Raw genomic sequence first — 26,016 nt, 5'->3', positions numbered from 1 at the left:
GATGTAATTGATAATAACATTTTAGTTTTGGGTGTCCTACATAATGATTCCATACTTGTATATATTGCAAAATAATTGCCAAAATATGTCTAGTTAACAGCCATTACCATATATAGTTATAAAATCTTATTTTTAAAATAATTTTTGAGATATAATTTACATAGCATAAATTCACTCTTTTAAAGCATGCAATTAAGTGGTTTCTAATATATTCAAAAAGTTGAACAAATGTCACCACTGTCTAATTCAGAGTATTTTTATCACCTTATACTCATTCCTCATTCCCTCCTTCCTCCAGCCCTTGGTAACTATAAATCTAATTTTTGTTTCTATGATTTATCGTTTCTAAACATGTCAAATAAAGGGAATGATACAATATGTAGCTTCATTCCTGTGTGAACAACTATTCCATTGTATGCATATATCATATTTTATCAATTTATCAATTGGTGGACATTGGGTTGTTTTAAGTTTTTGACAATCATGAATAATGCTGCTATGAACATTCATGTACAAGTTCTTATGTGAACACATGATTTCAGTTATCTTAGGTATATATGTATAGTGGAATTTCTGGATCATATGGTAACTGTAGTTAACTTTTTGAAGAACTGCCAAATCATTTTCAAAAATGACTACACCATTTACATTCTCACTTGGCAATGTGTGAGGATTTCAATTTCTCTACATTTTCCCCAGCACTTGTTATTGTCTGTCTTGTTGATTATTGCCATTTTAGTGGGTATGAAGTGGTATCTCATTGTGGTTTTGATTTGCATTTACCTAAAGACTAATTTGGAAAGGTCATTGAGAGCAAAGATATGTGATTAGGGACCAAGGCTAAGATCATTTACACCCTGGTATTCCCAATTACTCTGTATTGCCTTTTTTTATTTGCTCACATACTGACCTTTACCAGAGATGTTTATTTCTTCATATACATTTGAGATACTGTCTAATGCTTTTTTGTTTAAACTTTAAGGACCCTCTTTAGCATTTGTGTAGGGCAGTTCTAGTGGTAACTACTTCCTTCAGCTTTTATTTGGGAATGTCTTAATTTCTCCCTCATCTTTAAAGGACAGTTTTGCTGTACATAGAATTCTTAGTTGACAGTTTCTGACTTCTATGACTTTATATCATCCCACTGCCTCATGATTTTCATGGTTTTTGATGAGGAATCTGGTGTTGGTCTTATTGAAAATCCTTGTATGGAATGAATCACTGAACTTGAATGTATAAATTCATCTTTAATCAAATTTGGGATCTTTTCACCATTATTTTGTTATTTAAATTTTTCTTTTATTCATCCTTTCTTTGTCTGTTTCTGGGTCATCAATTTCATGTGTAGTAAACTGGCTGATGTTGTATTTCAGGTCTGTGATGCTGGTTTAATTTTTCAAAATGTCTTTTTTTCCTCCTATGTGTTTCATTGGATTGTTTCAGTTGCTGTGCTTCAAGATCATCAATCTTTTCTTCTATAATGTCTAAATTGCTGTACATCCTATTTGATGTGTGGGAGGGATTTTTTTCTTTTTTTGATTTCTGATATTATATTATCTCATAGTTGCATCGGAGTATTTTTTTAAATAACTCCTGTTTCTCTCTTTATCTTGTTTCCCTTTATATCTTTTATATATATCTTTGATCATATTTATAAGCCTTATAATATTGCTTATAAAGTCCCAGTGTGCTAATTTCATCATCCCTTGTTTCTGTCAACTGATTTTTCTTCTCCTCATGGGTCATATTTTTCTGCTTCTTTGCTTACTGTAATTTTTGAATGCTGGATATTGTGAATTTTACATTGTCAAAGATTTAACTGTGTTGTAATCCTTTAATGATTACAACATTAAATAATAAGAAGTCTGCCTTTACTTTATTGTTGTTCTCCTGTATGTAATGTGTATTTTTCTTTGGCTGCTTTTAAGACCTGAATGTTATGTTTCATTTTTAACAGTTTGACTATGTTATGCCTAGCATGGCCCTTGTATTCCTGATGCATTATTTATAAGGAGACAAATATTAATAACAACTCAAATATCTAAGAATTTGAGAATGGCTAAGTATTCATTGATATAATGGAATGGCATTGAAGAAATATGTAGATTATTTTGGTACCAGATAAAATGTATATGAAATAATGTTTGGTAAAAAGAACAATCTTAACTGTACAAAGATTTGAAAAAGGAAAAATACTTGTTTGTATTAGTAACAGAAATTGAAAAGTTATGTAAATAGTGTATTAAAAGTTTTCTTCCTCTGAAAAATCTGTTTTTAATACAGCTTTATTGAGATGTAATTAACATACCATAAAATTCTCTCATGCAAAGTTTATACTTAAAGTACAATTCTATGGTTCTGAATACATTCACAGAGTTGTGCAACCATCACCACAATCAATTTTAGAAAAGTTTATCACCGTAACAACAAACCCCACACCTGTTATTGGCTACTTCCCATTTTCCCCCATGCCCTCAGTTCTAGACAATCAACCATGACTTAACTTTCTCTCTCTGTGGATTTACCTATTCTGGGCATTCTATATAAGTGGAATCATACAATATTTGGTGTTTTCTGATTGGCTTTTTTTTTTCACTTAGCATAATGTTTTCAAAGTTCATCCATGTTGTACTTTATTTCTTTTTATTGTTAAATAATATTCCAATGTTATCATTTTTATATATAATTAACATTATAACAAATAGCTGTATATAAAGTCTTTTAAGATAGATTCTCTAATTTGGAATTAATATTGGAATCAAAGGAAGTGAACCTTTTTTTCCTATTATATTTTGATCTTATTTATCTATATACTTCAAAAGATTACATAAATAATGAGGTATTACTTTAATTTCCTGAAAACACAAACAAACATGAAAGAGAAAAGTCTTTTGATCACTGCTCTTTCCCACTCCACTCCTTACCTCTTGGGCCTATTCATCTACCTTCTACCCCTAGGAGCAGCCGTTATCCTGTTTGGTATATATCCTTCCATTTCATTTTTAAAGTCTCTCCTTCCCCTTTCTCTGTCCATATATGTATCTGTACAGACACGTATATTATTTTTTATTTTTTATTTTATGCCTGTAGCATCCAGTCTTCCTAGGTGGTCTCCCATCCAAGTACTAACCAGGCCCGACCCTGCTTAGCTTCTGAGATCAGACAAGATTGGGCATGTTCAGGGTAGCATGGTCATAGATGACACGCACATTTTTAATGTTCTTTAATACATGTTATATGGAGGCTTATCAGTCCAGTGTGATGCCTGCAACATAAATCCCTATGTGCATTATTTAACAGAACAAAAACTAATTATATTACTACTATCCTTTTCATCAATATTAATATCATATAAATAAACCATAGTGTAATGAGAGATCTGAATCCCAATAATTGACTCTAATAGCCATCCTAATAATTCATTCCATGCCCTCAAGATAATACCATATTGTATTTCCGGAGGCTATTTTAATTTCAAGGAAGGTAAACAGGATTAATTTCAAGGGGCTGCAGATTCAGTGTGGGACCAAAGCACTCAGTTTGATTGTAGATCTGATAATTCATTAACTCATTCTTAAACTCCAAAAGTGCTACCTAATTACTGTATAATTGAAGTAGGCAATTAAATCAGCCATTTAAAAAACAGAACTTTGTGAACTTACCCAAATATTTAATGGGTACGCTGCTGCTATTTTATTGAATACCAGAAGATATTTGGTTATTTAGGTTTGGAGAAGGGCTCTGGGCATTGCCCCACAGTCAGGGTGACTGATCGGGTTTAGCAGGTTTTCTGGCTGCAGGGCAAAACCAAGGTGGCCATGATTTGTTACCCAAATCTCTTGGTTTTCTTCTGGAAAGAAATTATTTCTCCTTGTACAAAATAGCTGGTGGCAGCACATAGCTTCCATATTTTCACATAGTTGAGTCTGAATTGTCTCATGTTTCCTGGGCCTTCTTTAAACTCCTGACAATTAAACATGTAATCCTAGGGCAAAGGCCATTTGGTCATCGCCTGGGGATCTTCATGGCAGCTGATCTACATCCAACTGTCTTAAACCATCTAACGAAAAACTAGAGAGAGAACTGAAGAATAAGATCTTGTACCAAAATTATTTTGAAAGTGTCAAAATTTTAATACACTCTATTTAAAAATACTATGCTACCCATTTAGATCATTCCACCACCGATTCACCTACGCTAAACTATTGTATCACCTTTTTAGGAGAAAACAGTGCTGTCATTTTTTCAAGTTTGTTTTAGAGGATATGGGTCAAGAAAGAGTTTTAGGAGTATCAGGCAGAGACTAACTATAGTATTTACCTATATTTCAGCACCCCCACGATGATGGAGGCCCACTCAGTAAAAGGAATTGGGCATTTGCATAAAATAGCAAGTGAGGAATGAGCAGAAGCACTGGGCTGGTGTAGTACCCACACGAGGAGTTTAGAGGTTAAGAAAAAAACAAGATGTTCAGTAAGTGTAATTTAATTTGGATTTATTTTGAATGCTTAATAATCAGTGTTAAAGAACTGTGCCCTGTTTTAGTTTATAATTAGCATCTACAACCCCTTTTCCACAGACCTGTAACTTAAAAAAAAAAAAAAACCCTATTGATGTCGAATTGTTTTATCTTCCTCTCCTTGTTTAATTCTTCCAACTCTTCCTAGAGAGTAAGTATTAGTATTATTCCCATTCTTTAGATGAAGTTCAAAGAGGTCAGAAGACTTGAGCAAACTCTAACCGGCAATTGGCCGGTGCGGAGAACCGTTTTTGAAACGTTGGGCCTGCCGCCCCTCTGCTGATCAGTGTCTAGGCCAGAGATGGGTTTAAACAGCGCAGAGGGCAGTGTAGTCGGGCACAGGCCGCCCTTCACTCCGCTGGGCTCTGCTTGCTACCAGGCAGCTGTGCGACCTCGGAATTCGGAATGCAGTGAGAACCTCGCTAATAGGAAGGCCTTCCAGTCATGACCAGCTGATTCTTGCGGACCTGGGACCCACGTGCTGCAGGGCCCACGTTCCGACCACCTCTCTACCCCACCGAGCCTGGAGCAAGCCAGCCCCGGCCCGGGGAACTGTTAATGGACCACCACGCCCTCCTTCGCTCACTGCGTGTTAACTTACCTGGCTGGCCTGTTTCAGTCGTGTCTGCTTTTCAAGGTTCAAAAGCTACACCACGGAGCCTGCCCCTGCGGCACCTGTTTTCCCACACCGCCCCCAAAGGCCACTGTGTGAGAATTGGGGAAGGAACCTGGGTTTATTGCCCATTAACGTTCTGCTCGACATCGGCGGCTCGCGGGGACCGGCCCTTGAGCAGCGTTCGAAGTGGGGTTCCCACAGACACTGCAGATCCAAGGCGGGTTTCTTTCCCCCCCTGGATGTACGTCTTGGTGTCAGGGGTGGGGCTGTGGAGGCGGGGAGAAGGGGTGCAGGAGAGAGAGCCCGCGCGGGCGCGTGCAGGCCCGCAGGCCCGCTGCTCGCCCTGCCGCCCGCGCACCCTGCGGCGCCGGCCTCCGCGGAGAAGCCGCGCCGCCGCCGCAGGCTGCAGCGAGGGCTGCGACCCCGGTGCCACTGCGGGCGCCGCTCGGCTCCCGCCTCCTGCCCTCGGGCGGGCTGCCGCCGGGGTGACCCCGCCCCCATCCTCGCCCCCGCCCCGCGGCCCGCCGGCAGGTGAAGCCGCCCGGGCCGCCGAGTAGGTGCGTGGGGATGAGCTCACTCGCCCGCTCCGCGCCTGCAGGAGGAGGAGCGGGAGCAAACCCGACTTCCGGGTAGTGGAGCCGCACGCCACCGGCGTCTTGCTTCTCCTTCCCCCTCCCCCGTGGACCCCCTCGCCTCTCCCTCCTTTCCTTTCATTCCCGACCCAACCTGCCAAAATGAACAGCTCGGACGAAGAGAAGCAGCTGCAGCTCATCACCAGCCTGAAGGAGCAAGGTAGGCGGGCGCGCGGCCGCCAGGTGCGGGCCGCCGCGGCCCGTGGGCGGGGACGGCTCCGGGGCGCTGGGTTTGGGGCTGGGTGCGCGGCCGCCGCGGGCAGCCCCGCAGCTCCGTTACCCGGGGAGAAGCATCCTTCGCGCCCTGCGCGCATCGCAGAGCCCACGGCCAAGGGTAACGCGCGGGCGTTGGGGAGTGTCAGGCCCGGCAGAGCGGGAAGCGCTCCCCGCTGGTTTCTTCGGCTGGTTATCGGGGGGCTGGGGACCGGGGCAAGGATTCGGCGCGGACATGGTCCCACCGTGCTGCCTTCCGCACGGGAGAAGCGGGTGGGGCTGATATTTGGGGGGAGGTCGGCGTGTTCGGCTCAGCTGGCCTCGCTCCCTGGCCTTGGCCCCACCCTTGCACGCTGGCGCTGGGAGGCCTGCAGCGCGGCGCTCCAGCCTTCCCAGCTTTTCATTCTGGTTCTCTCCAGTTCCTCTTTCTCCACTTAGCTAGGTTTTTCAGACCGTGATGTGTTTTATCACTTCCCATTTTTAGCAATTTATTAGTCAGCGAGTCAACACCCTGCTCGTGTGGGGCTTTCTGAATTGAGGCTTGGCTCGCCCACTGGCAAGCCAGGCCACGTACGTGCATTTCTACACCGCCTGGTAACTGGAGATTACCCCTTAATAAAGAATCGTTTTCGTCACTTATCACACTTCTGAGCAAAGCCAAATTAGTATGAACCTAATACTTTTTAAAGTTATTATTACCTTGACCAAATGTGGTCTGGAGGATATGGGTCAAGAAAGAGAGGAACCATACAAATTTAGGAAGTAAAACGTGTTAGGAACATGTGCTTTTCCGACTAACTTGCTGACATGGCCATTATGTGGGAGGGCCTCTTTGTAGCTAATCCTCACGTTCAGTCCCAGCTCTTTGCCTTTTCTTGGTTTAGCTCACCAACTCTGAACTTGGAAGAGTCTGCCCATTAACCACAATGAATCTCGTGGTTAATCATTTCTTACCTGACTAAAGGCGGGTAAGACTAGGGCTAGAGCAGATGATTTCCTGAGATCTTGTCCAGTACTGTAACCCAATGCTCTTTCCAACCACAAGTACACCACGTGTGAGGAGATGTGGATCCCTCTGGCGTACACACTCCTGGAAATGAATCTGTGTACTTTGTGAGCTTGTTTACTCTTTACTGTGTGATTTTGGGGAAATTATTTAACCTCATTAAAATGGGCAGAACACATTCCTCTGTGGTATCTAGCATCTAGAAAGCGTTGGATGAATGTTGATGGATATTATCTTTCCAGTGCCTTCAACTCCCATCGTAGATTAGCCCAAAGTCATAAAGTCACAGGTGTCAGTGAATCTAGTGGATGGGCAAAATGCCTTTATCTGGAATTTCTTGTGTTTTATTTAGTGTGGGGCTGTATTCTATTATTAGCATTTTTAAAATTTCTAATAAAAGCCCCTTAATAACATAACGACTTTTTAAAATTATAATTGACATATAATACTATATTAGTTTCAGGTGTATCATATGGTAATTTGACATTTAATATACCTTATGAAGTGATCATCATAAGTCTAGTACCCATCTGTCGCTGTACAAAGTTACTATATTATTGACTATATTTCCTATCCTGTGCATTACATTCCCATGACTTACTTATAACACGAAGTTTGTACCTCTTCTTCCCCTTCACCTTTTTTACCACATCCCTAAAAACTCTTAATTCATATTCTGGACCGGTAGTCCCTGAGCCTTTTGGCCGGTGCCTCTGTGAGAATCCAATGCTTGATGATCTGAGGTGGAGCTGAGGCGGTGATGCTAGCGCTGGGAAGTGGCTGCAAATACAGATGAAGCTTCACTCACTTGCCCACCGCTCACCTCCTGCTCTGTGGCCCGGTTCCTAACAGGCCATGGACAGGTACCGGTCTTGCAGCCCAGGGGTTGGGGTCCCCTGTTCTAGTCTGTTGGAAATTTCATGATTGGTAATATCTACTGGTGGATACCAGATCTTTTGATGGATGGTCGGTTTTCAAATAATGATAAAATAAACTCCACTCCTTCTGTACATAACTTCACGGGTAGATTAACAAGGCAGGTAATCCACAAATTGTTTACATTTGATCTTGGTATACATCCTCTGTCTCTGTTGGATTTGAGAGCTGGGAAAAAGGGAAGATTCTTAAGTTTCTGGTTCTTTCTCGTATTTTCTTGGGAAACAAACAAATCTGTGGCATTGGTATTTTTAGTGGATATTATTTCCTTGATTATGAATTTACCAAAGTCAACAGACCAGTTAGACTTTGAAATTTGTGTTTCGTAAAAGGCACACATTTTTAAAGGCCAGTGCGTCTGATTACACAGGTGTTGGGATTTTTTTCAGCCCACAGTGTGTCATTGTTCATCTCAGAACCAAGGCATTTGTCATTATATCATGGATTGTTATAGCAGTTGACTTATTTTTAGAGTTCTTAATTGTTCTTTGACCAATGGAACTAAATGGGAAGCTAAGGATTTGAGATGGAAAAACAGGCAACAAGGTGTTTGGCCTCTTAGAAACATTATGATCAATTTTGTAAGCCGATGGTTTGTATGATGTATTTTTGAAAACACAATATTTTTTACTACCTATGAACATTGTGAATAATCCCACTACCCTTATTTAATGTGAACAAGAGCGCTCATCCATTGAATATATATATATTTTTTCTTTTTTAACTCTAAGGAAAACATTCATTTATTCCTTTAACAAATACTTACCAGGTGCCTGCGATACATGAGGCCCATGAGCTGGCATTAGGGCTTGAGCTGGTGAACCAGACAGACAGTCTTTTCTTTCACCAAGTTTATTGTTTAGTAGACAGTCATTAATAAATTAATCATGTAAATATAAATTCGTACAATTACAAGTATTTTTTTTCCTAGGGTGGAATCTTAGAAACGAAATCATCGGGTGAGAGGGGATGTGCACATCAAGTTTTCCTCGACAGTGCAAAAGGACCCCCCTCAAATGGCTTTGTCAGTTCACATTGTCCCCAGCAGTGCCCATGGAACCACACCACTGGTCAACACTGACCAACAGCAATCGTTACTAATTGCGACACCAGACAAGTTTCTTAATTTTTGCCAATCCGATGAGCAAAAAGAGTACCTTTAAAAATTTTGTATTACCCGATTATTAGTGAGGTTTGAAATCTTTTTACATATTTACTGTCCATTGAGGTTTTGTCTGTTCTTTCCTTAGTTTTAAGTCTGAAATTTGAATCCATTCCCCAGGAGGGTGTTCAGAAAGAAGGTTCCTATCCAAATGGCAGAGCTGACAGCAGCCTTCCCTAATGTGATGGCTTCAGTGGTGTGGTGAATAAGGTTGCTTTTGACAAAAGTTGTGAAATGTAATGACGGAGTCTGTCATAATATGAACAATCTCTAATTTATACTTACCATTCCCTAAGCTCTATGTCTTATAAATCACACCCACTTCTGAATTACTTCAAAACATTGTATGTTCCTTTCCAGTGAATGGTATAATTAGCTATATTATGTCTTTCTAGAAAGTTATATTATGTCCCTTTAAAAAAAAAATTAGCCAGTGTGCGATTGCTTATGTTCAAGCAGATGTTGAGGTAATGAGGTAATTCTCCTTTTGTCTTTTTGGGGGCTTTATTTTGTTGGACTGATTGACATCTTTAATGCACTGAGAAACGGCAACTTGGGATACTATTTCCACTGCATATTTCCTAGCTACTAAAGTGGACATTTCCCTTACAAAACATGGTACAATTTGCTCCCCCTCCAGAGTTCTGTTGGGAAATGATAGACTTAGCATTTGTTTAAGGTACATGATTTTCTTTGTAATTTATTCAACCCGCATGTGTTGAATATTCATAGCCAGGCACTGTGCTAGGCATCAGGGATGTAGAGATGAATAAAACCTTGTTTCTGCTGGTGAGGAGTTCCTGGTCTCGAGATGGTGGTACACACATGAATTCCAGGAAGAGTGTCTGGTTGACCTCATTTGGGTCATGTGTTTAAAGGGCAGCGCACCTTGATTGGCACCCCACACGAGGACTGATGGGTTGGAGCCGTTGTCCAAAAAAAGAATGGTGTGCCACCACCAGAAGGGGAATGCAGCCTGGGAAGATACGAACAATTGCTGTCCACTAAACTGGTGAGCACAGGAGTGTGGTGTCACTTGGAACTTGTCGAGGAAGTTTTGAAGAGAGCGATTGTTCCTTAACCATGAAGATGTTCTAATGTAAGACCAAAACAACAACAAACCAAAAGTTATGGTCTGTTCTTGAGCTAACACCATTTAAAATGGATTTCCTATGGTAAGAGAATTGGTTTTAAAACAAGGTAAACCTCTTTTCATCTTTAGAGTTACTATTATTTTATTTGATTGTTGAGATGATGCTTAAGGTTCAGATGGAAACTCGGTCAAGCTTATTCTTAGAACTGAGTTGGTAATTAAAAGAGGCATCCAATGTTCCCTTGGCTCCTAGGCTAGAAAGTAGCTAGAGCATTATTTTGACAGAAGAGGTTGAAACCACTGCCTACCACATTGACTGTGTCAGTCTGGAAGAGCTGAAGCATTGTCAGTCTTGGATCCAAACAAAGTCAGTCAGTAGACCTTTCCTATAAACAGTTCAATAAGTATTTTAGGTTTTGTAGGTCATGTGGTTTTTATTGTAAACCATCCTACTTGTTAAAAACAGAGTTTCTTCCTAAAATTGGTTAGCCACTGCCAAAGAGAGAGACACTAATTGAGCAACTCAGTGTGGGCTGAGGAACTACATTTCGCCAGAATTTCACTGCAAACACCTAACACTTCCATTATGTAGATGAAAAATGAACATATGCTCATATTGAAAAAGCACATAAAGTGCAAAGTATAGTTATCTCCTCCCTCTAACTCATTGTTTCTCAATATTTATTTCATTATATACTCCTAAGGATTCTTCTTATACATTTTACCCCTAATCACTCCATCTCTGTGAAATATTAATGCCACAAATATACTGTCCATCTTTGGAGGGCTATGAACCATTTTAAAATTTAAGATCATTTTCCTCTTTGAGGGTACTGTCACCCTGTTGATAATATATGCTCTAACTCCATTTCCATTCCCCAGAGTTATCTACTGTTAACCTTTTGTTGTATTTCCTTTCAGGAATGTTGATTTGTATACACATATTATTTATCACTTGATGTATATTATAGAATTCATGTCAGTACATACAGAGTTAAATCTTTAAAAATCGATTGGATCATGTTTCCCTACACAGATCTCCCAAATGTAGTTAACGCCCTATGGATGGACACGTCTTTGTTTCTGTTTGCTGTTAATAATACTGCTTCTAGCAATAGATAAGAATTGGAGACATCAGTATGAACTCATGTTTAGCTTAAAATAGATTCAGATGGTTACATATAGAAATATTTATAGATATGTGTATATACTTTGGGTTAGCATACACATAGTGAGCTGAGAACCTAGATGTACCAGTAGGAATGAGCACACGTAGCTCCAGATCTTGCTTCTAATACCATTCTCCAACAAAAGGAACAAGACTCCTTGGGAGAAATGGCCGATTCTAGGACTGGGGCCACTGAGGCGGGAAATATATAAGATGATCCTGGAGCATCTTGAACCAGAAACTAAGGAAGTGCTCACATAAGCTCACAATGACAGAGATATGTCAAAGAGATACAGTAACCAACTGAAAATGGCCAAAGATGGAACAATTTGAACAACAAAATATTAGATTATAACCCCGTCTAAAATAAATATTCCTGAGTCCATACTGATATGTGATGGAATGAATAAAGAGAGAGAAGAGATAAATCTTCCATGCAAGAATTCCAAATAATTTTTGGAGATATTCCTGCTCAAAGAGGTGGAGTGTAACACCCTCTCTCTTCAGAGTGGACTGCACATAGTGACTTTTTTTTTAAAGAGGACAATATGGAAAGAGGGAAAAAGAGTAACTTTACAGTAGAGAAACCTGACATTACCTGAGCTTGATGGTCAAGGTCAACTTCAGTGGCGATGTGAGTCATATTGATAGTAGTACATACCTTTGATAGGAGGTGATGAAAATAGCACTTCCCCTAAAAACCCGTAACCCTAGTCTAATCACGAGGAAAACAGACAAATCCTAGTCGAGAGACATTCTGCAAAATACCTGACCAGTACTCCTCAAAACTGTCAAAGTCATCAAAAACAAGGAAAAATCTGAGAAACTGTCACAGCCGAGAGGTGTCTAAGGAGACATGACAACAAAGTGTAATGTGGCACCTGGATAGGATCCTGGAACAAAAACAGAACGTTAGGTAAGAACTAAGGAAATATCAGCCAAGTATGGACTCCGTTCATAATAATGTGTCGCTGTTGGTCAATTAATAATAATAAATGTACTGTACTAATGTAGGGTGTTGGTATTAGGAGGAACTGGATGTCGGGTATATGAGAACTCTTTGTACTATCCTTGCAATTTTGCTAAAATCTAATGCTTATAAAATTAAAGTTTATTGAAAATAATACTGCTGCTTACATCCTTGTACACAGACATATCTAAGTGCAACTGTAAGAGAAATTCTCAAACTTGTCGGATCCAAAATGTCCGTGTATTTTAAACTTTGTTGTGCTGTAGATTTTATTCTGTAAAGCTGTTACCCAGCCAGGCTTTGCTTTAAAATATATAAGGAATCCAGCTTTTGTTTTCCTCTATTCACCATGCTGGCTAAGCATTTTAAACATGAAATTTTTATATATTAGGATCCTTTTGGTTAAAACCCTCTGTGGTACAAATCAGTGTATGATTCTGATACATACATACATAGAGATATACATGATAGTATATACATATATATGTATATGTATATATCTAGTTTGCTTTTTGTTTGTTTTAAATAAGACTTTTTGGGTGTAGTTTTAGGTTTACAGAAAAATTGAGCAGAGAGTGTAGAGAATGACCATATAGCCCTTTACCTTCCTGCCTCCCCCATTTCCCCTATTACCGTCTTATATCAGTATGGCACATTTCTTAGAATCGATGAGGCAATATCGATACATTATTATTAACTAATAGTTCATAGTTCACATTAGGGTTCATTCTTTATGTTGTATATTCTATGGGTTTTGACGAATGTATGACACGTACCCACTATTGCATTATTATGTCAAGTAATTTCGGCGCTCCAAAAATTCCCTCTGGTCTGCCTTTTCTTCGCTCCCCCCTTGTCTCTGCGCTCCTGGTAACCACTGATCTTTTTTACTAGCTCTACAATTTTGCCTTTTTCAGAATGTCGTGTAGTTGGAATTGTACAGTATGTAGACTTTCTACGTTGGCTTCTTTCACTTAGCGCAGTATACCTATATGTAAGGTTCTTCCTTGTCTTTTGCTGGCTTGATCACTCATTTATTTCTTCTTACCACTGGATAATACCCTACTGGACGCTTGTGCTACAGTCCGTCCCATCACCTGTTGATGAACATCGTGGTTGCTTCCAAGTTTTGACAATTATGAATAAAGCTGCTATGAACATTCGTGTGGAGATCAGGTGTCGGGGGGGGGGGGAGGTGTGTCGAGTAGTCCTCTGACAAGGTGCTTCTTAGGTTTGTTCTTTTTTTCCCCCTTAGCTGAGACAGGAGGGCTAGAGGGGGCTGGAGTTGGGTTATTACCTCCCACATATCTCTTAGGCTCTGGTTAAAAATATTTTTCTTAAGGGCAGGCCTGTTAAGAATGGAATGTTCTGGGTGTATTTCAAAATGGCTGCTTTCCCCCTCCTTAGCCAGAAGCAGTCGGGATATTTTCTCTGAGATTCACTGTGAGGACTTGGTCGCATACCTGGAGGCAGAACTCACAAAAGTGTGGGGGCTCTCCTGAGGCTGGTCCGCTCCCTGAAGTTTTTAACCCTCAAACTTGTTAGAACAAGCTTCCAGCGGTTTGTCAATTACAGGTTAGGTCTTCTGGTCTAGGGACAGGTTAGTGAGCAGGTTCTGCACCTTGGCCTCTGCTCTAATTAGAGTTGTGATCCTCTGTATCTTTGGGGGTATCTCTCCAAGCTTTGGAGTAGCGATTTGCCCCGTGACCTCAGTTCTCTGGTAGGTCTAAGAAGAGTTGTTGATTTCTGGTTTGCTCAGCTTTTTGCTGTCGTGAGGGCGGAAACCAGACATATGTGTGTGTATGTATGTGTGTGTATATATATGCATTTTAGTTACTCAATTTCTTTCCGTTGGTTAATGTGAAATCATTAGTATGGTTTGTTGAGAATGCGTCTTAAGCATAACTAATTCATTAACACTGAGCTGTGGGTCCTACCAATGAGTGAATTTCAGGTTAGGCGTAATTTCTTTCCAGATGTGAAATCTGTCACCTTTGTGTTTTTTTTTTCAGGAGCATTTTCCCTGGTTTTGCTCATGCTTTACTTAACAAGCGAAGTATCCATGACTTCTCTTTCTGCTCTGGCTTTCAGAGCAGGACCCACTGGGATGTGTGCAGGAGAGAGAGCTGTCCTAATTGAACACTGCGTGTTGTGATGCATGTCCTCACTCCCCGTTAGTGTTTCAAGGCTCCGCGGGTCTCAAAAATGCGGACTCAATGGATAAGAATCTACCCGAGGCGATTGATCTCCTGAGGCAGTGTTTTCTGCTTCTATTTGATGCCTATTTGAAGTTTCATTTTTATTAGGTATCTTACTGTGACACAGAATGTAAGAGACCCTTTTAACGTGGGGAGGAGAGTGCGTGCTCTTTTGTGATTTGTTCACGCGAGGACCTAGATCCATTGTTCCTTCTGCGTACTTTAACACATGTTGATCGAACACCTACTGCATGTCAGTCGTTGTGCTAGATGTGGGCATCTGGATCTGTAAAGCCATAGTCTTCACTCTGGAGGATTATTTCCAGCCCAGTGCTTTAGCACTTTGCACGCATGCTCAGTGATTTTTTTTTTTTTTTTTGCATGAAATACTAGGAATCCTACTGGTTCTGCCTCCACCATTTCTTACCGCGGGATTCGACTTGTCTATGTGTGTGTCTTCATTTTTAAAATCAATGCGTTAATATTTGGCTTAATTGCTCTGCAGCACAGATTGATACAAACCAGGCATTCCTTCAACATAGGCGTTGACCGCATGGTTGGTATTCTGCTGGGTGTGAGGTATATAGTAGCAAATCAAGTGGGAGAAAAGACAAGAAAACAGGTCTACATTCCGGTAATGTATAAAGTTACATGAAGATGCTGTATCCAGTAGAGATATATGAACTTCGGTGAACTCTGGTAGTATGTTAGAAATATAAGCGCTGATTTTTGCCTGAGATATATTGGGAGGGTTTCTTAGAATCAATGGTAGTTGAATTGCATTGGAGAGAAGGAGGTGGGGAAGGTGGGAAGGAGAAGACCTTGCAGGCAGAAGAAAAAATATTTGTAAAGGCACCTGGGTATCGTAGGTCTTAGAAGGATTGGGGAAGCATGGGGGCTTTGGGTATGATGGAGGGAGTTGTAGTCTCTGAGGCTGAATGGTGAGGGATAGAGCAGGGTCCAGACTGTGAAGCTGACATCTTTAGGGGCTTTTAAAGAAAAGAGCAAAATAACCAGGTTTTGTTACCGGCCAACTACTTTGTAAAGAATGAACTTGGGACAGAGGAAGGTGAGACAAGAGGGTTTTGCCATTACGAAGGGTCACAGCAGGGCAGAGATACTGGCCGTAGCGGAAGGGCAGATCGGGGAGACATTTTGAGAGAGCTGAGCAGTTTGATGATCCTTTGGAGGTGGAAGAAAGTGGGGAATCAAGGGGGATCCTGAGGGACTAGCTCAAGGACACCAGTGAAAGATCCCGCATATAGGAAGTAGGAGGTTTGAATGAAAGGGCATTGATGAGTTCACTTTCTAACGTGCTGAGTTAGAATAGTATTGTGCAGTAAGACTCTTCAGTTACGAGAACGTTCTGTGCGCACTGTCCACTGTGGTAGCCACTGGCAACATGCAGCTGTTGGAGCACTGGAAATGTGGCCACTGCTACTGAGGAACCAGATTTTACATTTTATTTAATTGTTTAAATGTCAGTAGCCACATGTTGGCTAGTGGCTACCGCATCTGACAGTGCAGGTCTAGAAAGTATGGGTTGGAATTACTGATCTGGAGCTTGTGCTAGAAGTGGGGTGATTAGCCTGCCCTGGACTGGGAGTTTCTGGGGACACTGGACTCCTCAGTGTTAAACTGGGGAGGTCTCAGGCAAACTGGTGTTGTTCAGCCAAGCCAGAGGTGTTATCAGTCTGTAGTTAGGAACTTTAGTTGTCCTGTTTCTGAACGGCTCTGTCCACTCTGCTGCTGCTTCCTGGGCTGGCAATGTCGCGATTTGCAGCTGGAGAGAAAATGCCCTTTCTTGGCATGAGGGGGTTAGAAAGTAGAAAACCAGCATGATTCTCGAAACACGTGCTCTGCCCGATGTTCTCCTCGTTTTCTGAAGATCTTCCTTTTTCTTCCATTCTGTATCCTCAGGTAGTGATTTCCCTCCTTGTCTGCACATCGGAATCACCTGAGGTGCTCACTTCTTAAAAAAAAAAAAGGATGCCCAAGGTGTCCCCTAGACTACACCAGACTCTTAGGTTGGGGGTAGGTGGAAAGGGGACTAGACATTTATTTGTGTGGTTTAGAAGCTTTCCAAGTGATTCTTATGTGTAGCCAGTATTGACAAGTGTGGGTCTCAGACATAATTCCACGTCTTTGTCACTTTTCTTTTTAAATTACATCTTTTTAAAGTTGATCTTTAACCCACTTTCTCCTGGTACCTAGGGTTTCAGATATTTTCTGCTCCATCATCTTTCAGACAATATGGGACAAAAGTTAGACCGAGACTGAGGGCCTCAGGGAGCAGCCTGATCTCTTGGGCATACAAGATTGGGTGTACTTTGTTGTTATCAGTAACAATAATCATGGCTAATGTGTGTTGAACATTTAATATGCCTAGGTACTCTTGTATCTTATATGTTCACTTTTAATAACAATGTTGTGAGACATGTATACTTACTATTCCTGTTTTTCAGATGAGGAATCAGAGATAGATTAACCAATGTGCCCAGGGTCCCCTGGCCAAGTAAGTGCTCAGGCTGAGATCAGGCTGCACATTTTACCTACTGTGCTCTGTAACTTTATAGTACAGTGAAATGTACTATACCTGTTAACTGAGAGATGAGGTTTTCCCAAACTGTGGGTATTTTTCACATGGCAGAGAATTGGTCACAGTCATCTTTTCTTTGGTACTGATTAATTCAAGATTTGGAGGATCTCTCTTATCAAATCAGTTGACTTAAAAAAAAATTTTTTCAAACTGTGAGCCAGTTCCAAAACAGTAAGAGTTTCTCCGTGACCCCTTAGCATTACCAAAAAAGAAGTAGCTGAATAATATACATCACTCTAGTTTTTGCCAATTTTGTCGAAGATGGGGTTACATATATATTCAGAATGGGGTGTGTGTGTGTGTGTGTGTGTGTGCAAATATTGTTTAGAGCAGTGAGCTTGGTTTTTCATTTTGATTGAAAAGAAATAAAAATATTAGTAACTGGTTTTCTTTTCTCTTCTGCTCTATCCCCCAAGTGTCCTTGTCCCACGACCAAGTGGTTAAATTCTTCCCATACTTTTTATTTCCTTTCCTTGTACCTGGCTTCATTTTTTTTTTTTTTTTAACTCTCACATTATCACAACAAAGCATGTTTTCTGTGGTTTCCATTAAGATATGATAGCTGGAGGGTTCTTAATTAACGCTTTTCATAAAGACCCAGTAATTGGAAGTCTACAGTGTTTCATCTGGATCCTATTGGGAATGTAATGGAAGAATAGTATTGGCATTTTTTAAAAAGACTTTAAAGCCGTCATCTGATGTTTTAAGCAGAAAAAAAAAAATTTAATGTCAATATGAGATCATGGTTTTATAAGCCATTATTGTTTGTTTTGTGTGTCTGTAAAGTAGGTCATCAAGGATAGAGTGGCCAGTCGATTTTGATTTTTTGGCTTCATCTATAGATACTTTTAAATATCAAGTAAACTAAAACAAAGTCTCTCAATAAAGTATATATTTATTTTTCAAAACAATAGTAGATATAATAATACTTGAACCATGACCATAGATAATCCGATGGCATTAGTGCACATTTTTCGAATCTCTTAGTTCTTGTTGCTTTTTGTTAAAAAGGAAAGGGGACATTTTATTGATTTTTAAGAATCAAGAACACTTGAGTTTGTGCTCATTGGTTTGGGTTTGTGTGGTGGAGGCTGATGAGGAGCTGATGTACAGAGGGCTGTATTCTGTGGTCAGTCAAATCTTTAATGTTGAACATGTAATTATTTTTAAAAGGGCTTTATCATTACACGGATACATTTAAATATTTTATGGGCTGATTTTCAAGGATTCTTTTTGGGTGTGGCTTTAATAAAATTATTAATGAATTCTTATTTAAATGGTCATGGAGTGCTAATAAAACCCCTGGGTATGGGTGTGGTATAATCCCATAAATATTTGTTGATTCGAATTGGATTTTAAGATTTTGGTCCTACCATTAGTAGGTATTCTAAAGCCTTTAATTGGAGGAAATAAAACATGTGCTTTACCATGGGAATTGGCTGTTTCTGGGGTGTTCTCTGCACCAGTGGTTAGAATCATACACTCCTAGAATTAATGGCCAGATTGTCTGAGATGTTCTTGAAGCCCCCGGTTTCAGATTTTTTTTTTATTTCTATCTTCAGGTTATTCATAGAAATAGGAAGTTCTGTTTGTCATTTTTTTTTTTTTTTAATAAAAACTGAGTTTTTTTGTAGGTAAATCCCAATTAAAAATTTTAAAAGCGGAAGTATAAAAATCCATTCTGATGGTTTCCTGGCTCTCTGGTACCAGCGAAGGCGCCGAGCAGAGAGTGAGTGGGCCTCAGTTCCGCTAGGCTCACCGTAGACGTTGTGCTCCATCCTGAATCCCAGATCATTCTCTGTCTTCTCATCTGTTTTAAACATAATATTCCCAGCTGTTAGGGCTATCTGAAAACGGTGCTTTGGCTAAAAGATGAATGTGGGGGTTCAAGTTACTTTATTTTTCTGGCAATAGAGAGTTTTAAGTAGAAAATTGCAAATTGCAGTTTTCCCCCGACCCCTATATAGTTGGAAATATTTCCAAATAATTCTCATTATTTTTCCAACCTAGTAAAGTGGATGTGGCTGGTATCTGGTCATGGCTTGGCGATTGATGATCTTGCAGTGCCCCCAAATAGTTGTTATTAGCAGGATACTCATAGCATACACTTTTGGTTATGTGGATAAAGTAGATGTGTGACAGTGAGTTGAATGTGTAAACCTCTTGAGGTCGATTTTAAAACTGAACCTCTGATTATAGTGCCACAGATTAATAGTACTGGAAGGAACTTCAGGGAACACTCACCTGTCTCCTATCACAGGACCAAGTACTGAGTATCCAAGAGAAGTGACTTGTCATGAGTCACTTAGGGCTCATAGGTCTTCCCAGGGACCTACACAGAACTGAAATCTGGCTTGGTGGGTTCCTTTCTGCCGTGGTCTCTTTTTCTTCATTACTCCTAAAAGCAGAAGCCCTTCTTCTATGGCCTCTTCTGCACCCCACCCCCAACCTAGTAAATAGGCAATCGGGATTAGTTGGGTTCCCAGGTTTTCCCGTAGCAAACTTTTGATAGAGTGATAACGTTGCTTTCCTTTTTTTCTTCTAGCAATAGGCGAATATGAAGACCTTAGAGCAGAGAACCAGAAAACAAAGGAGAAGGTTTGTACTTTACCCTTTCTTTCCTTTCTTACATGTATAAAAGGCTAGACGGCATGGTGCATTGTTCTGCCACTAATTTGAGCTAAATGCGAATGAGTTTTTTTTTTTTCTCTCTCTCTCTCTTTTCTCCTCCTGCATGTGTGGTTCAAGCTGATATCAACTCCAGACTCCAGATGGTAAAGAATAGCAGGCATGCCCCAGTGGGTGCCGCTCTGGGGGATTAACTGCGCAGCTAAACGTGCAGCGAGGCGCCAGGCCAAGCACCTCGGGCCCCCAAGAACTGTACTTTTCCCCCAACAGTCAGATTTCGGATTCCAGCGATGGAATTGAAGACGTTTACTTTTTGGGGTTTATTTAGACTTACAAGATTTTGGAGAGAACTGTTTAGACTTAGTCATTGCTGTTTAGCCCAAATTCCTCCATAAACCTTTGTGTGTTTACTTCCTCTAAGGAAATGAATAATATACTAGAAGTTGGAAAACACTCAGTGTCAAGATGGGGAAGCGTGGTGAATATTTTCAGGAATGCTGGTGGTTTTATTTTTTAAACTGTTAAATAATTGAATTCTGCTTACATTTACAAACTACTTACTCTTTTGTCTCTGAACATGTTTATTTAAGATTTGTGGATATTTGTTTATATATATATACACACATACACACACACACACACACACATATATATATATCTATCTATATATATATATTTTTCCCCCTATAAATGTAGGGAGGGGACAAATGGAAGGGAGGGCTAAGTTTAAAACAAAACAAAATGTAAGGGGACCGAATAGAAAATGAAAAGTAGGAGGGAGAGCAGAACTGTCTATTATTGTATTTAGACTTCAATGAAATTTAATTTTAGAAATTACTTTGCGTGATAGATCGAATATGTCAAAACATAATGTCCGTGGTAGAAAATTAATAAAGCCAGTCTTTCGTGGTCATCATTATTATAAATGATTAAATTTCGCCGTTATACTTTCAGAGCTGTAGTGAAAATTGGCAGTGAGCTAAATATTTGTAAACCCTGAGGCGTATTTTTCTGTGGAGGTATTTATTGGGCCCTTAGGAATTGTATTTAGCTTTTTCACTCGTATTAATTTGCCACCTATATAGCTGTAGTATGCTTGGTGATATCGATGATAAATACTCACATTCCTTTGCTCATTTTGTAAGTAAGTGTTTGGAATTCTGTGAAATCTTAAATTTCTTCTGTTCCTTTCATCAGGCGAGTCTAGGAATAGTAGGTGAGGATGATAAAAATACCTGTGGTAGAAGATGGCTGGTATATGTATCTCTACTATGGTAAGAAGGTCACAAAAAATAGTTTGGCAAAATTTCTAATTCTAACACCATGACCACCCAAAATCGCAGATGTCCTGAGAATGTCATCAAGCTGGGGAGTTTGTGCTGAATCCTGGGTCCTTGAAGTATCATAATTCCCAAGTAAAGCTAATCGGTGATGCCTGGGCCAGGTAGCGTGAGTCTCCTTTTCTAAGATGCGCAGCCGTCTTCCAGCTCTAGGAGAAAGAGCTAAGAAGTTATCAGTTGATTGAGTCTCTTCCGTTGATGTTCCAGACCCAAGAAGGGAAGAGCAGAACAGGATGGAAGGGTTAATTCAGGAGAACTGTGACTTAACCTAGACAATGCGGGGAGAGGAAGCACACAGGCATCTTCATATGACAGAGAAGGAAGGCTAGAGAAGAAAAGGAAGAAGAAGAGGAAGAAGAGTAAACTTTTTTTTTCTCTTCTCTCCTTCTTTACTCCTTGCTTACTTGTAGACCTAGCAGTGCCCTGAACACAGCAGATGTTCTGTAAACATCGGTTGGTGGTGGTGGTGGTGATGGTCGTTTAACTGAGAGCCACTTTCTGCGGTGAGGTTCTAAGTGAACCATCAGTTATGCGAGTGGAATTATAGGTAAAACGCATTTGGTAAAGGAAGGACTATAACTTACTTTAGCCCATTAACTGTTTACATGTTTCTCTACACAAAGTATGGCTTAATACTTTTATAACATCTGTACGCATTATTGACCTGCTTCTTTCTAATTCTTTAAAAATAACTATTATCAGGAATGGGGTGAAAAAAAAAAAGGACGTGAATGCAACATGGAATGCTGTGTTGTTGGGTAAAACCAAATAGAGTGGTTTGAAGCTCACCGCACTTTGTTTATCTTGTGTTAAAAGACTAGCAGGCTTATTAGTGCAGGTTTTTCCCCCAGAAGCAGGGCTGTATTACAAAGGAGCGAAGCATGGAATAAAAGCCTTTTAATACAGCATAGACAGAGTAAAAGCAGCTCTAGTTCCGGAGGCGGTAAACGGAGAACACCATCTTCTCTGGCAAAGCACCTTCCTGTGCCTGGCTGGGTGAGCGTTGCCCGCTCCATATCAGCAAATATATGTGGCTGTTCTTACCCCACGGCCCCATTACAGAGGTCACTTAAATCCACCAAGGACAGGAAATCTAAAGTAAGACTCCTTTTGCCATAGTTAATTTGATGTGAGGGAAGTTTCGCACCAGTGGAAAGAACCAAAAAAAAAAAAAAAAAAAAAAAAATTGCAAGTTCTTTCTCCCTTTCACGTGTCTTTGTTGGCAAGTCATGAACCTTATGGGTGGGAAGAGAGAGTAGGTGTGATTCATCTGGGTGAGATCTTATGCCCTGTTTGCAATCTCCTATGGAGACAAGTGGTAGGACATGCATCTCCTCAGAGCAGGCAGCTGCTTGAGAGGCCATGTTCATTAAGAGGCTACTATGGGTCACGCATGTTCACTTGTCTCCCTTGGCTGATGCTTCCGACAGCCCTGTGTCACCATCGTTTCACGAGCAACAGGACCTGAGGGTTTAACAGAGTCTAGATTCAAACATGGGTCTTTTGACCACTGTTTTTTTTTTTTTTTTTTTTTGAAGCAGGTCAACTTACTGGAGCTAATTGACTCTATCTCCACAAGTGTCTTAGTTTTATTCATAATTCTTTGTTTGTTCACGCATTTTCCACGTGAACTTAATTCCACAAATTACCAGAGTCAGTACTTTTCTGGATCATTCATCTTCACCGTCTATCAGTGTGTATTTAAAAACTGGAAGTTGAATATCAGATCGATTTAAAAAAATAAAATAAACATCAAATCAACCTTGAATCAGTAAGATTCATGTACGCGTGTGTGTGCACGTAGACTCTGAGATAGTGCATTCCAAGAATAAGAGTCGGAGCGTTGGAAGGGTAGGCCAAAGTTTTACTGATTTTTTTTTTCTCCGCAGTTTTCCCTTTTAAAGAAAAATGTAATGTTGATCATTTCGTAGTTTTTAATCAGTGTTTTGCAAGTGGAATCAGAATCTTTTTTGAGTTTAAGGAAAGCTTTTGGAAGGGAAAACGTTTTCTTGAATGCCTTCTGAGTACTAGGGTTTAAAGAAAAGTATATGGAGGTCCCATTGAGTAAAACCACTCTAATGGGGGACACAGGCAAGTTGACACATAAGAGTTGTAATGTGTAATTGTCGTTATGTATATGTCATGATATAAGTGAATGCCTAGAGTTTGGGGGTGGGATGGGAAAAGGATGGAAAGACAAGGTTCCTGCTCAATCCCATGTGACAGACTCTTAGTAGCTCTTAATGCTTAGTTTACATGTCACTTGTGTTCAAAGTCTTCTCTGTCTCACATGCAGAATTAATTGTTTGCTTCTTTGTAATAAACAATCTGTATATTTCTTATGCACTTATTTTTATCGGCAAAAATTAATTATAAAAATATTTTATAGGGTACAGATTATATGCGCTGGATTGAAATATAAAAAATTCAGTTTTTTAACATAAGTGGAGATTATGAACAGGGTGCTACTTTCCATTATTTTTTTTACCTGTTTTCTACATGACATTATCAAGAGTATGTTAAAAAAGTAAGAAAGCCTATCCAACTGAAGTCAGCAATCCTTCCAAATCTGTTTTTGGGGGTATCGAAAAATAGAGGACTATACATTTTGGAATCAACTAAATAAAATATTTTACTTTGCTTGTGAAGCAGTCACCACATTCAAATGTTAGTCATGCTTTTACCATTGAAGGGCATTCTCTTATGACTCACTCAGGATCTTTGTCATAATTATTTGAGGTTTTTTCCCTATGCGGGGGGCAAAGCCTCACTGAGCTTTTAATGGAATCGCTTTCAACTTTGTGAAGGCGGGAGGGTGCGTGCGTATGGAGCGTGCATAAAAAGAAGGAAAACTATAATAGAAGAATGTCCGCCTTTAAACAGTAAGTATTTATGTTTAATATTATGAACCGAGATGGAGTTTTGAAATGAATAAATGTTTAAGTGGCTGATTAGAAGTCGTTTGGGCGAGCTACTGTGACAGTGCATCAGGCGGTTCTGTCAGCTTGCCAGGAACAATGAATGAAAGGGGAATGAGACAGATACTTTCCAAGACTTATGTTTCAAGAAGCAAGATATATGATACGGTTTGCGTCTCGGCTCAGCTGCCTATTATTAAGATTTCTCCCTCTTGTGTAAATTTCAGAGGTGAAGGTCCCCAAGAATGTTATTTAGAGGGAAAAAAAATCAGTAAGGAAGCCACTTTAAAGAGCAAGATGTGCATCCATTACGCTAACCGTTCATGCATAATACATCCACATACATGCAGTTTCTTTACAGCAGAGTGGCAAGTGGTTGTGCCAGAGAAAAAGTAATTACTTAGCAGTTTGAACGTGAAAATGAGTCTCTTATTAACAGCAATCTATCCAGAAACAAAGAGCAGGGATCTCTGTTCTGATGACATGTGTTTCCATTGAACACACAATACCTAGAATTTGGAGAATGCTGTACGACAGCTTTATGGGGCAGCTACCACTTTATCGCTCGTGAAAATTGGAGGGAAAGAACTTTGAATTGGAAGAAAGAGGCACCACCAAAAGAGAGAGAGAGAGAGAGAGTGAAAGGAATTCCATCCTGGTGGGAATGGTTTAATTTATTATGTTCTTTAAGGATAAGCACCATTGTGTTCTAGCCCAAGTTGCATAGGTGGAACAATAGAATTGTCGATTATTGTTAAAAACGGTTTGCTGGCCCTCTAACTGTATCGCCCACCAAAGATTCGAAAACAGGTAAACACGCGCAGTTTTGGTGCTATGCATGTTTACATTTTTAAACGTCGTAACTGTACGTAAAAGGAATGAACTTCAAGGGAAAGAAGTGAAAATGGTGTGGGGTTGAGACCTCTTCAGACTTAGTGTCGTAGCTTCTGCTGTGTGTCCCTGTTGTGTGGCGGGTCTGTTTTGTGAGAGCCCCGTTGTCTCTTGTGTTCCTCACTGCATCCCCCCGAGGGCTTGACACAGTGCCTGGCGCGCGTAGGTGCCACGCCAACAATCTGTTCGATGCTCAGAGGAAGAAAATAGAGGCATTCGGCAATCGTAGTAGATACCTGCTTGGAAGTCTGAGCTAGCCAACTGTAAGGTACCTACCTCTACGTAGATTGTCTGCTCCATTGGTGTGGTGTGTACGCAGCGCATGTCCAGACTTCCTGGGCCCCGCACTGGCCTGTCTGTAGGCTGGCGACCCTCCACCGCATTTGTGCACCACGGAGATAAAAATCAATGTTTATGTTAGTGGAAGGTAGACGCAATGCAGAACATTAGGGTTTTTCTTGCATAAATATCCACGCAGTGACGTGTAAAGGCGGCTCGGTGTTTACATCAGCTATCTGTATTTCTGCCGAGCCCTGTCAAGGAGACATTTTAGTACAAACTAGTTGGATGATGTACGCAGGAGAAAGAACAGGGCTGCCTGTTTCGGTGTGTTGTGGGGACTAATGCCAGTTTACAATGGAAAGACTGTCCTCCGAAAATCACTCTGCCAATGCTTTAAAATGCTGGTTTAGTTTCCGAAGCCAGGTATCTGCCTGGATGAGGCTCAAGGAAGAGATCTGGAAAATAGCCAGGGCTTCTAATATTAAAAGCTTTCAAAACCAGCAAGGCCAATCTCCGGTCAATTCACCATTTGATAAAGAACCGAAATAGAGCCGCTCGAATAGACGTGTTATCCAGCTTGGTTAAACCAACCGGTGTGCATGCTGCTAGGTTCTACCCCAGCCTCGAGTTGCAGAGGATCGTTGGGCATCAGAATTAAGTGATGTGGGCCCAAGAACATCTGTTGCTGTTGCAAAGTCTTCATGAACAATTCTCAAACAAAAAGAAGCCGTTTCTGCAGATGGTGCAGCTGCGTGAGCAGGATGGCGAGGGGTTTCCGTGGGACGTAAAGACATAACAACGTTCTTCTGAAAAGGCCCAGAACCCTCCCTGACTTCCTTCCGTGG

At 40.5% G+C, this 26,016-nt stretch overlaps 1 protein-coding gene across 5 annotated transcripts in view; it reads left to right on the top strand.

Annotated features, from left to right (window-relative positions):
• The first annotated feature begins 5,639 nt into the window (after nt 1-5,639).
• SHTN1 (shootin 1) overlaps nt 5,640-26,016 on the top strand; it is a 90,989-nt gene continuing 70,612 nt past the window's right edge. For 4 of the 5 annotated variants that reach the window (XR_004951498.1, XM_016142507.2, XM_016142510.2 and 1 more), the window contains exons 1-2: nt 5,640-5,927; nt 19,658-19,710. Coding sequence is in view for 4 of the 5 variants with exons in the window: in XM_016142510.2 (XP_015997996.1) it covers nt 5,870-5,927; nt 19,658-19,710 (111 nt within the window). In the remaining variant the exon portion in view is untranslated. The remainder of the gene's footprint in view (nt 5,928-19,657; nt 19,711-26,016) is intronic. The other variant, XM_016142506.2, reaches the window with a different exon arrangement.

The sequence above is a fragment of the Rousettus aegyptiacus genome, unplaced genomic scaffold (assembly GCF_014176215.1).
Source record: "Rousettus aegyptiacus isolate mRouAeg1 unplaced genomic scaffold, mRouAeg1.p scaffold_m13_p_6, whole genome shotgun sequence".
NCBI classification, from domain to species: Eukaryota; Metazoa; Chordata; class Mammalia; order Chiroptera; family Pteropodidae; genus Rousettus; species Rousettus aegyptiacus.
This window is presented reverse-complemented; position numbering and strand designations above follow the sequence as displayed.